This window comes from Aedes albopictus, chromosome 3 (assembly GCF_035046485.1).
Source record: "Aedes albopictus strain Foshan chromosome 3, AalbF5, whole genome shotgun sequence".
Taxonomy (NCBI): domain Eukaryota; kingdom Metazoa; phylum Arthropoda; class Insecta; order Diptera; family Culicidae; genus Aedes; species Aedes albopictus.
This window is the reverse complement of record NC_085138.1, coordinates 163,830,783-163,843,960: the sequence shown is the minus strand read 5'-3', so window position 1 is coordinate 163,843,960 and position 13,178 is coordinate 163,830,783. Positions and strand designations below refer to the sequence as shown.

At 40.5% G+C, this 13,178-nt stretch overlaps 1 protein-coding gene across 4 annotated transcripts in view; it reads right to left on the bottom strand.

Annotated features, from left to right (window-relative positions):
• Positions 1-11,730, bottom strand: part of LOC115253559 (proline dehydrogenase 1, mitochondrial) — a 75,862-nt gene extending 64,132 nt beyond the window's left edge. For 2 of the 4 annotated variants that reach the window (XM_029861075.2, XM_029861074.2), the window contains exon 1: positions 10,548-11,730. In XM_029861075.2, coding sequence (XP_029716935.2) covers positions 10,548-10,973 — 426 coding nt within the window. In that variant the 5' untranslated portion in view covers positions 10,974-11,730. The remainder of the gene's footprint in view (positions 1-10,547) is intronic. The other 2 variants (XM_029861073.2, XM_029861072.2) reach the window with 1 other exon arrangement.
• Positions 11,731-13,178: the final 1,448 nt, after the last annotated feature.

Below are 13,178 nucleotides of genomic sequence, written 5' to 3'. Positions count from 1 at the left end.
TATTGATTTTGGCCGCCATCTTGGATTTTTTTTTTTTTTTTTTTTTTTTTGAAAGGTTCCTAGCGGCACGCCGAGGGACGTAGAAACCTCTCCCATCACTGTGTACACAATCGTCTCGCGTCTATATGGAAGAGCACGATGCGTTTGCGCGGACAACGACAGTTCACTAGGCCTTTGGATAGGATAGAGAACGTATTCCTTCAGAAGCAGTTCACCAGCCGTGCACGGACATGTCGTCCAGTAAGACACTGTTGCGTACTGATTCAGAAGGTTACGGTAGAAGGTGTGAAAGTTTCGGTTTATTGTCATTTGGTCGATTTTGTATTTGTGTTTTTTTTTGTCATGTCTAGGTTTAAAGAATGTTATTGTTCAAATTTATGGTCTGCCATATAGTTCAGTAATCTTTGGTGTGCCTATGATCTGTTAGATGGTCGATGTGTTTGTTATGTCCATTTTTGTTGATCCTTATTTTAGTACTGTTTTTTTTATCTTTGCAAGTTGTATTTCGTCCACATCCCTAGCACTATCAGAAAGGTCCAAATAGGTCAAAATTAAAGAAAACCTTCCATACAGCCGAAAAATGTAAAAAAAATCTAATTTGTCATAAATAGTCTACGTTAGTCAAAGTCGAAGTAGTCAGTTTTTGTCGATTTCGTCTTGATCACACGTTAGCTTCGAATCTATAAGCATGCACTATTAAATGCTGCACTTCCCACTATTAGTTTTTTAGTTATTTTGAATTGATATCGCAAGAAAATATCATTAAGCACTAGGCATGAAACATATTAGGGTTTACTTACAAAACTATCAGATATAAAAATAATTAAAGAGAAAATTAAATCACGAAAGCACATCAAATGTTGAGGACTATGTATTAGCAAATTGAATACACGAGATACTACTAATTATTTCATATTAGAATTGTTTTTATTAGTGTATTTGTTAAAATTAATCAAATAGTGGGAAGCCCATGCAACAGTTCAAAGTCTGCTGACTCAAAAAAGATTCCGAGACCCGTCACAAAACACAAATATTTTCATTATGATTCACAACGACTCTCGGTACCCTCCTAGACTCAATCGACCGGAACTGTTTCCTGGGTATAGAAACTACTAGGCCCCAGCAGGTTCCTCCTGTATATCGAGCATTTCTGATAAATCAGCCATACTCCATCTGTAGCAGCCGGTTCGCAATGAACCGTTGAAGGCGCATTAAAGTGTTAAAGGTGATATTTTCATTACAAGAATTACAATTAACATCCTTCACTTTAATACCGTCAAACCCTGTGATCTTGGCCAGGGCCGCCATCTTGGATTTTTAGACCAAAACATTTTTTTCACCATGAGGGCAACCACCGATTTTCAAAATTTTTGCTTTAATTGAAAGCTGAAACATTTATACATAACTTATCAAAAAATTAGAGATGTCTTTTTTTCCTATCAAAAGTTATCTGCAAGTTTTTTAAATTAAGCCACGTTTTCCCCATACATTTCCATGCGCACCGGCAACGACATGCAACAGCATCCGAGTTTACGCCTGCATGTATACACAAAGGCGCGTGCCGCAAAATTTGGCCAAATCGGAGGTTCGTTTCCGGTTTTGACTGTTTCTCAATGATGCGGGCATTGCTTTCATAACTTTTTTAGTGTTTTGAAAAGCTTAAACTTTCAGCTTGCCATTAGTGGGTTCAAAATTTCAATTCGTGTTCGTAAACACTGCGAAATAACGCTGCATTTATATAACCAGCCGGCGTCGGGCCCAGTGCGCAAAAGTGGCATGATTTACAAAACGGCAGATAACTTTTGAAAGAAGAAAAAGACATCTCTAATTTTTTGATATGTTATGTATAACTGCCTCAGCTTTCAATTGATGCAAAAATTTTGAAAATCGGTGGTTGCCCTCATGGTGAAAAAAATGTTTTGGTATAAAAATCCAAGATGGCGGCCAAAATCAATATGGCCGACCCAACTTTTTATTATTGTAAATAGTAGATCTATCTTTCCTCTTTTCAACAACAATACGTTTTGAGGTGGTTTTTGGAGAAACTTTCGAGTTATAACGGTTTAAGTGAGCCACCGTTTGACCAAAATCGAGGGGTCTGCAAAAATTATTGTGGCTCTAACTAACGGGGGGTCCATCAATTTGAGTAACCAAATGCATTTTTCTTACTTTTTAGCGAGGGCTTTCAGAAAATCGGCACCTTAAACATTTTTGAAGACAAGGTGTAAATAGTGGGCCGGTCTCAGCGAGAATTACCCAGTGTAAAGTTATTCACGAGATTATTGCATTTTAAATATATGCTTGTTTTATACTTTTTATCAACTTTGTTACTTTTTCGGTAAATTTATGACTACGCATCACAAAACCAAGAAAAATGTTCATTTGACATGCATTTTTGAAACAAAACGGTCAAAAATATGGGACCGCGAAATTGCCGCGAAAATCACAATAGTAGTCCGCGAAATTAAGGAAATTTTGCCGCGAATTTCCATTGTCCCTAGTTATTAGCTAGTCAATAGATGTAAAAAATAAATTCATTCCTTGTTCAGACACTGCACACACCACACGTTATTATTCCCACTGTAAGTGGTTATGGGCCCAGTGTGCCTGCAGTATGAAGTCTGAAGTACCGAACACAACGGAAAGCTAGTTTCAGAAAATGTTTCGAGACGAAGAACGCAACTTAAGTGGAAGAGGTGACGGAATCGGAAGTACGAGGACGACATCTGTGAATGCTGGAGGAACTGAATGCTGGAGGCAGTAGCCGATCCGGCGCAAATGGGCGTGCCTGTGGAAATCCAGTGAGTCTACCGGCCATCGAGAAGTTGCGAGGACGATAGAACTATGCATCATGGGCGTTCGCGATGAAGATGATATTGATTCGAGAGGGCTCTTGGAGAGCGGTCAAAGCGGAACAAAATCAAGCGATCGACCCGGACCTGGACGAGAGGGCGTTGGCGACGATTTGCCTAAATATAGAAAAGAACAACTACAGCCTAGTACAGCGAGCCAAGACATCGAAAGAAGCGTGGGATGCACTCCAGAAGGCATTTCAGGACGACGATCTGCTGCGAAGATTCGGCCTGCTGGACAGATTAACATCCGTGAAGCTTGAAGAATGTGCCTGTGTGGAGGATTATGTCGACGAACTAGTCACCATGCCGAACAGCTTGAGCGAGATCGGATTCGAAGTTAATCGGTGTTGCTGATGAAAGGACTCCCGGAATACTACAACCCAATGATCATGGGGCTTCAAGCATCGGGAATCGAACTTTCGGCGGACGTTGTGAAGGCGAAGATATTGCAGACTGTTAAATGGCCGTTGAAGACGTCAAGCGAAGGAGCGTTGTTCACGAAACAAAAACCAGGGCAACCCAAGGCGGAGAAGAAAATAGGAGCGTGCTTTACATGCAAGAAGTTCGGGCATTTTGCTGCAAATTGTCCTCAGAAGCAGGGTGCTTCTAAGTTCAAGAGAAGTGCTTTGTGTGCTATGCTGACCATGGAGAGCGGAAAGGGGCCGTCCATATACCACGTGGACATAAAATTTTTTATTTTTTTTATGTTTTTTTTTTATTTATATATATAGTTTATAACTTTATGAATTACAAATAATAGGTATAAATTATAATTTATTGATTTTTTAACGTAATAATTGCAAGGGGAAACACCCTTAGAGTGACTTCTTTCAGAGTCTTTCTAATAGAAGAATGTACAACATTATTTATAATTGAACGGAATGTTTTTCAATCCATGATAGTCATTATTTTTCTTAGAAAATTTCTCCAAATGGTCTTGCATTGTGGAATCCTCCAGGAATTCCGCCGCAGATTCTTTCAGATGTTTTACTGGGAATTCATAGTGAAATTTTTAAGGGGATTCCTCGAGAAATACCACGGCAAATTCGCCTAGGAGTGCCACTGGGAAGTCCGTCAGGAGTCCAATGTGAATTCCTGAAGGAGATCCTTCGGGAATTCCTCTAGAAGTTCCACTAGTGATTTCTCTTGAAACCCCACTAATATTTCCTCGTAGGATTCCGCTAGGGGTTCTACGGGGAATTCTTCCGAAAGTTTTTCCGGAAGTTGCTTCGGGAACTTTCTTATAAGTTCCTCTGGGAATTCATCCAGATGTTTGGTAGGGAATCTAAGAGTTTCACCGGGAATTCCTTTAGGGGGTACTATAGGGTTCACTAGGTATTCTTCTAGGAGTACCAATCCAGAATTTGCATATGGAATTTCTCTAGGAGTTTCACTGAAAATTCCTCTAAGACTTCCACCTAGTAGTTTCAGTGGAATTCTTGCAGAAACTCCATTGGGAATTCTATCGGAAGTTTCCTGAGGATTCTTTGAAGAAATGCTGCGGTATTTCTACATGAGGGAATTTAAGCGAAAGTTAATCCAGTTTTCCTATTTTTTTTTCAATAATTCATCAAAGAATTCTGCAGGGAGTTTCTCTGCGAATTTTCCAGAAATTTCTATGAGGATCCTTCCAGAACCTCCCCCGAAGATTCTGGTAATTCTTCTGGGAATTCTGACAGAAACTTTCCCGGGAGTTCTTCTGTATTTTTTTCTGGCAAATCTTCCTGAATTTTCCCAGGGAATTATGTCAGGAGTTTCTCCCGGAAGTTTTCCGAAAGTACCTTTGTATTGACGATTTTATGAATTTTTAGACTCTAGTGCAGTTTTGTTTTAGTGAGATACAATTTGCACACTCACTAATATTAGTAGGCGTATGCATCAACATGTTTGACATTTTATAAAAACAAGTGAGACGAACTCACACAATATGTAGGTAGCAGCCAAGACAAATCAATCAATCAAAATATCTAGCCTAAAATGGCCTTCAGCGAGCTAGTTTTCTTCGGGCAGATTTCGTGTTCCGTAATCTACTATTTACGGATTGACGCTGTTTGACCACAATAGGTGTTAAGGGATAGTTAAGGTATCAGTAGATCGGCTGCGCAGGTTCTAGACCGGGTTGTAAGATGCAATAATGAATAGTAGGGATAGTTGTGTTTTTATGGCCTACGGTCTCAGCGGGTGGATTGCAGTTGAGGGGCTGCTGGGTTCGTGATTGGGGTAAGGAGATCGAATATTAAGGGACACGTCGGGGTGGAGACTGGGATTTTGAGCCTGCAAGACGGCTGGTGGAGTTTGGGCGGTGGGAAGGACAAAATATGTGGGGACTGGTCGGTGCAAGGCGGATATCTTAAAATGCGTTGGAGACAATTATTTCACCGGCCAACACAAAGGCCGGTTTTACCCGGGTTTTCCCTCTTCGTTCTGCGAGCCATCTTGTGAACATGGAGTCCATGATTCAACCCTGTCGTGCCCTGTTCGTACGGACTAATTTCCCTCCTTTCCCAGCTTTCTGACTGTGGCCGGGGGTTCAGAAAGTGCAACATGCAGTACACACTATCCTTTGTATCACAACCGTCCCACACATACACCCAGGCTCTATTGAATTTTTCACGGAACTGTATTGATACGGTTGATGAATACGATGCGAATCAAATTATCTTCCAAAATAATAACAATGAGAATAGTTATTTATGCAACAAGTTGCAAAATGATGATTTTCTTCAGCACGAGTCGTACATTTATCCAACGAGGCTTGCCGAGTTGGATAAATACGACGAGTGCTGAAAAAATCGAGTTTTGCAACGAGTTGCATACAAAGTTTTTTGAAATTACGAAAAACACCCATTTAGTGCGATCTTTTCTAGCTACACAAACATGTATCAGTAGTACTTTTCGGCACACTTGCATTAGGGGTGAAAAGTAGGCCATTTCAGCATACTTCAGCCAACTGAAATGTTCAACTTTTCACAACGTAATTACGAAAAAAAAAGTTGTTGTCGGGGTAACCGTGAGAAAGTGTAGGTGTTCGGATAGGCGAAGGGTCTTCCAGCAGCAGTTTGTATGTGCAGCTCAAAGCTAAAAAAGGGATTTTATTAGAGTTCATTTCGTGAGAGTCATGTTATAGCAATACATTTGATCTTGCCTATATCGATAGCAAACCCCTTTTGATCGATGTAACAGAAATCACGTATAGTCGTTGCCTGAGAGTAACATTGATTAACAAAGCGTAAAACTTCGATTTTTTTTTTTTTTTTTTTTTTTTTTTTTTTTTTTTTTTTTTTTTTTTTTTATGGGTTTTCAGTTGGAGCTGCGTGACAGCTTGATTGTCAAGGCTGAACCCGTTATTCAAATTCCATCTCTACCAAGACCAATGTTTAGACGGAATAGGCTATGTTGCCCAATTTAACACTAGTTTTTACATTGTGCCTAAGTAGTTTTAATCAAAATTTTGCATTTTCCCTCCCGTAGATGTATTAGTCATGTCTGTCTACCCTCAGTCATGTGAAGTATATGAAGCTATCAGAATAAATCTCTACCCGCGAAACCTGAAGCACCAGGAATATTTATATCCTTGCTATTACTTCTTGGAAATAACATAGCACAAAATGCTGTCTATGTTGACAACTGTGCCTATACTATCTCCAAGAAATATTATGTAAAATGTATAGTTGAAATAATTATGGTCAAATACCAATTGAAGACAACAACCTTTACTGCGATAACACCTATGTTGGTAGCCACCTACAGCACTGGCGCCATCCCCAATGATAGACACTAGTTTTGAACATGTCATGCATGGGCTTCCAATGATACGAGAAACGAAAACAACCTAACTATTAAAACAGAGCCAATCCGTTCATTTGTCCTATCCGTCCTACCTAGATAAACCAAGTCATTTTCTCCCCGTAACCTAGAAATGTCAGCCTAGTCATACACAAGTAACGTCCTTCAGCTTAGAAACAATCAGTTTTTGTCCAAAATGTCACGTCGAACGCATTGACGTCAAAAAAGTGTTTAAGTATGGTCCACTGCACGAACTTGGGCCGGCCCGCTCACTCCCAAAGATAATTTGGCGTTTGAGCGGTGTCGTCACAGCTCAAACGTCAAACCATGTGTGAGAGCAAGCAGGCCAGTAGTATCGTGCAGTAATCCATTGTTCGCACGTTAGCTTCGAATCTATCAGCACTATTATGTGCTGCAACTTTCCTTCCTACTATTCGGTTGATTTTACCAGATTTATATAAAGAGAATATTACTGGATATCATTGTAATATTAAAAAAAAAAACAAATTTGTTTTGATAAAATTACTAATTTAAATATATTTAATTATTGTAAATTACTCAAATTATTGTAAATTTAGTAGTGAATCAAAATCAACCAAAAAACGTGGGAAAGAAAGCCCAAACAGCATTTTCAAGTCTACTGGCAATAAAAAGTTTTCAAAACCTGTTACAAAACCTATAATATTTCTAGTAGGATTTGTAACGATCCTCAAAACCTTCTCAAATCCAACCAACTTGGAACTATTGCTTGGGTATAGAATCTATTGAGCCCCGGCGGTCCCTCCGTGTATATCGAGCATGTCTGATGAATATGCAAAAACATATGATCAGCCATACTCCATCTGCAGCAGCCGGTTCGTGATGAACCGTTGGAGGCGCATTAAAGTGTTAAAAAGGTGATATGATTCACTAAAGAATACTACATTACAATAACCTTCACTTTAATACCGTCAAACCCTGCGAACTTGGCCAGGGAACAAAGCGTAAAACTTCGAATTCATCCTTTAAGCATACCTAGTCACAGCGAATATCTCTATGCACACGATATAATTGCAACCCTCAATACAAGCCGCCGGAACGCTATATTCTATATGAGAAACCGGCATTAAGAAGTGTATACAAATCCCTGTGAGGAATAAACGATTTCTTTACCTACTCCTAACGTTTATAAATTTCAAGTTAACGACTTAAGCAGAACCAAATTCAGCGTAAATCAGCACAAAATAACTCGCACCAAACTAATCATATAATCGAATTCTTCATCAAATTAGCATCACACTGCATCTTCTCTAGCATACGAAAAAGTGCCACATGTTTCTGCCTTTTGCTATTGTGCTATGGCAGCTCATTGTGTCAACCGTAGCTATTCATTCGTTGAGTGGGATTCTAGAGGCGGTGATGCTGAACGTCGTCCGTGCTGCCAGAACAGTAGGTGTTCGGTAAGGTGTGCGAATAACTAGGCAAATAATCACTGTGCAAAAAAATATTTGCACAATAGTCTAATAAGCTGTAAAATATTCAATACTTGTTCAGACACTGCACACACCACACGTTATTATTTTCACTGCAAGTGTTCTGCTAAGGAATTTCTAATAATTTCTCTAAAAGTTTTTCCTGGTATTCCTCCAGCAGTTTTTTATTTAATTAGGGCTAAAGCACTTTTACGCACGTTTATGCAGCTGCTTTTGTTGATTGTGTTAGTAACTCTTTTTGGGATTCTTCAAAAAGGTTTTTTTTCTTGAAATCTTCTAGAATTCGTCCAGGAACTTTGTCAAGAATTCCTTCTAGATTTCCTACAGAAGTATCTCGTAGCATTATATCTGAAAATTCATTCATGACAAGTAAAGCTTCTGCTAGATTTTGTCTAGAATCATGTATGGAATTTCTAAAGGACTTCCTACTAGGATTTCTCTAAGAGCTTCTTTTGGGAATCCCCCAGAACTTCCTTTTAAAAATCTCCGAGTGTTCCGTTGGGAATCCCCCAGGAGTTTGTTTTTGTTTTTTGATTATTCTCCAGACGTTCCTTCTAAACATCCTCTATCAGTTATAGGAATCCTTCAGAAGTTCCTTTTGAAAATCTTTCAGGAGTTCTTTCTAAAAATCTTTCAGGAGTTCTTTCTAAAAATCCTCCAGGAGTTCCGTGTGTGAGTTCTTCTAAAAGTTGTTTTTGTATTTTTTTCCGAAAGTTCTTTATCCAGGACTTTTATCTAAGAACTCTTCAGAATATTTATTTTTCTGACAATCCTTCAGGCGCTTCTTCTCGGTACTTCCAGGAGTTTCTTTCCGAAAAGATGCTCAGATGGAGTTTCTGGAAGAATCGCAAGATTAAATATCTGCAGGAATCCCCTTAAAGCATTCCTAAAGAAATCCCTAGATGCAGTTTCTGGAGCACTTCACTGACAAAGTTTCTGCACGAATCACTAGAAAGAACTTTTGGAAGAACCTTTATAAGGAATTCCTGGAGTAATCCTAAAAAAAATAAAATTATTGAAGCACGAATTCCTAGAGGAGGTATCCAGATGGCATTCCTGGATGAATCCGAAGAACCAATTCCTCTAGGAATCCCAAAATGGAGTTTTTGGAAGAATTTCCAGGAGGAATTTTGAACGGTATTTTCTGCTGGAATCATCAGCAGAAATTCCTGAAAGAATTCAGAAGAGAATAACGTATGATAATAGTTATTTATGTAAAGAGTTGCAAAAACTTGATTTTTTCAGCACGAGTCGTACATTTATCCAACGAGGCTTGCCGAGTTGGATAAATACGAAGAGTGCTGAAAAAATCCGAGTTTTGTAACGAGTTCCATACAAAATTTTATGCAATGATTTTTCATAATGCAACCCATTTGAGTTGCATAATGTTCATAATGCAACTCAAATGAGTTGCAATATGAACATTATACAACTTTTTTTCATTATACGACTCATTTCAGTTGCATAATGAGCCAGTTCGGAAAAATTGGTCATTATGATACCAAAATGAGTTATATAAAATCTAAATTATGATACTGAATTGCATAAACATATTTTATTGACTCACTCAAAGTGCAAATTTTAGGTAATACCAATCCGTGTGGTCAATTATGATTTTCATATAACTCAACGTACATATGTACAGATGGGTGAATTATTGCTTAAATTGGGGAAAATCCACAGCTCAGGTAAGATTTGAACTCACGACCCTTATTCGCTAGACAAGTACTTTACCAACTATGCTTTTATTTTATTAATTGCGCGGTGCTGGATACGGCGTACACTACGCAACCGATGGTAAATTCTGAACTGATCGAGGTGAACCAAAACTCAATAATTGATTTTTGAAATCCTGGGTTTTTAACCCAGTTTGAATTTATCAATGCTTTCTGATAACAAAATTCTTCAAGTAGTTTGTCGTGAAAAATCTAACAAAAACATCTAAATACATTCAAAACCAGAACTTTGTCTAAAATACATGTAGGAAATAATAACAAATATAATATATTACATAATAACAAATATAATATATTATAACACGTGACCCGCATTCCACAGTTTAGAAACCACTGCTCCAGAAGGAGAATCCTTTCGCAACTAATGCACTTCGTTTCAAATTCCCTTACTGCATTGCCAACGCGGTCCGACTCACTCGTCGAACCACAGTCTCGTGCAGCTTCTTCCCGGCTATCTTTAGGCATAAGGTACAATGTCGATTGCTATCGTTACTCTGTCAGGGGGGATGTTGTAATGAGCATTTTTCTCAAATCAGGTGGGTGGTGTGATGATTAGAGGTGGTTGATGGGGAAGGACATAGATTGTTGTGGTGATTCGTCGAGATAAGATGGAATGGTCTGGTATAAGATCCAAGTTTAGAATCTCTTATTCGGGACACAGGGGATTTCATAAAAGTGGAAGTTCTGAAAACGTTTACCTTCATGTTGTTCTCGACGAGAAACTCCGATGAGCACAGCAAGTACACAAAATAGGCCCGGATCAGCTCGAAGGTGGTTTTGCTCTTGAAGGCCGCATTCGGATCGTTGAACCCGACGTCCAGCGGATCCCGCTGCGGCGACGAGTTGGGATTGTTCTGCTGCTGCTGCTGTTTGGCGACATGGACCTGGTTGGATGTGGCAGTGGCCGCAACCGATCGGAACCGACGCTGGTGCAGTTGTCCTCCGGCCAAGACCTGGCTAAGATAGCTCAATGAAGCCTGATACTGATCGGCACTTAACGCATCACTAAATAGGATACCACGCTGCGACGAGCCGGAAGCCGGGATACTTCCACTTACGGCCGCTGAGGACACTTTTCTCGAGACCAGACTATTGCAACGAGCGACCGAACGCAAAAACGCCATTACACACGGGGGCACCGATTTCCTTCTCCGACCGACCGATTCGCAAAAGAAGTCCTCCTGGCTTCAAACGGGAAGTGGACTGGATGCAAGCAAACAAGAAGACGGGAGGGAACCAAAGGGCCAACACCAATACTATCGCAAGTCACACGACCGTCTCCTTTCTTCTTCCCCACGCGCGAGCACCGTTCGACCGTCTCCGGGGGCAACCGATTTTCGCTCTAAACTGGCGGCTGTTCTCTTCTGGCACACGGGGCAGAACGATTCTTCACCACATTACACAACGAAAATTCAGCGAAATTACGTAAACACTTTTTCCTGCACTCGAATTCACTCGAACGACCACTTTTGGGACCACCGGCGGCAGCTCGCGATCCCGACCAGCACCAGATTTTCACTTTCCGCCCCAAAAGCAGCAACTTCCCACTCCGGAAAAAACGGGAATAAACCAAATGCGTAAAATGTGACAACCCCTTTTCGGACCAGACACCAACAACTGTGCTAATTGACACCGAGAAAATTTCGGATTTTCCGCAATCTTCCAGCTAGATCGATCGATTGGGCGCGATTGTCGTCGGATTGTGCTGAATCGTAAGCGCGTTTTTCAACTTCCGGACACCACACAACTTCGGGGGAGAAATTTTCAACCACTTTTTTTCAGGCTGCTGAACAAACACCGAAAAGGACACCTCGCAAAGGATGGATGGCTCAGAAAAACGCTACCGTACGCGACCGCGAATCCACAGACAGTGAGCGAAATTTTCATTTGCGGCTTCGCTGTCGGTCGGGTTGCCCTTTCGATCCGAACAAGTGCGTCGCGACGCTGGATCCCGTTGTGAGTGCCGGTAGTCGCCGCCGCGCGCTGATGCATGGGGTAACGGTAATGGTAAGAGAGAGTTTCTCTCATCGTGAGTGGCAGCACGCTAAAATAAACATTTTAATTATTGAGGAGTGTATCGAAAAGTACACTGGAATAAGTTTTGTTGTGAAAACTACCGATTCCATAGTAAAATTAATAACCGTACCTATGATTCTCAACCGACAACAACTTCTTCTTCTTCTTCTTCTTTCTCGATTGAGCCGTCTCTTGACCGCTCTAGTACAGGGCCAGTGACTAAGACTATATGCCCTTCCTGCTACTTCTGCGTTAGAGGTCTAGTTTGGTCGTTCTGATGAATTCCGCTACTTCCTTGAAAAGCTCCTTTTTACCAGTTTTAAACAATTCGGTGAGGTTGGCGAATTTGTTATCAAACGAGGTAGCCAGTATTTTGAATAGTCGTGGCTTATCATTAGACGATTAATGAGTTTCACGTCACTGCCCTTCATGTCGACCTTTTTATACCAAGCTGCATTGTAGAAGTTCGGTTGCACTGTATAGAACTTCGTTCCCTTTTCCGCTGAATATTCTGCATACCATTGATTCGTTCGTCTTTCAAGCATGTTTTTAGCGTTCAGGAAGGCGTCCTTTAATTGGATTGGATGGCTTAAGACTTCATCTGAAGCAGCGCCGGCCTTGGCTAGCGCATCTGCTGTCTCGTTTCCGCTTATCGACACATGGTTGGGAATCCACTGTATGGCGATGTTCCATCTTTGGCATTTGACCAGAATTTGGATCAAAATACCTTCGTCCGTCTTTGAGTCCTTTGCATTTGCAAGCATGAGGCAAGCAGATCTGGAATCCGTATATATTACATAGTTTTGAAGACGATCCTCCTCCACTATGCTAGTTGCTAACTGAATGGCGATCAGTTCTGCAGATGTAACGCTGGTTTCCATTGCGAGTTTGTAGCTCATTCTTCTCCTAGTGTTCTCGACGTAAACTCCTATTCCACAGGCTGATCCTTTTTTCGAGGCGTCCGTAAAAATTCTCCCTCTTCCTTTATTACGACCATTCATAACAAAGAGTGCCATTTGTTTAAGCTTCTTAGCGTCGTTATATTGCTTTGCTGACTGCAATCCTTCTAGGTAAGGTACGATTGCCACTTCATCAATATGGACCACTGTCGCTATTGGGCTGATAGCTTTGAAGAGCTCCTTGTTGATCCAGTACATCCGCTCCTGGTATGAGAAAGCGTCCCATTTGTCATGGTCATCCGGTAGCATTACATTTACAACAACTTCCAGTTAATTCCACTGAAACACTGTCAATTTCACTATCAGTGTAGTAAACATTTCCAAAAATAATCTTAATTAAACAGCTGGGCATTG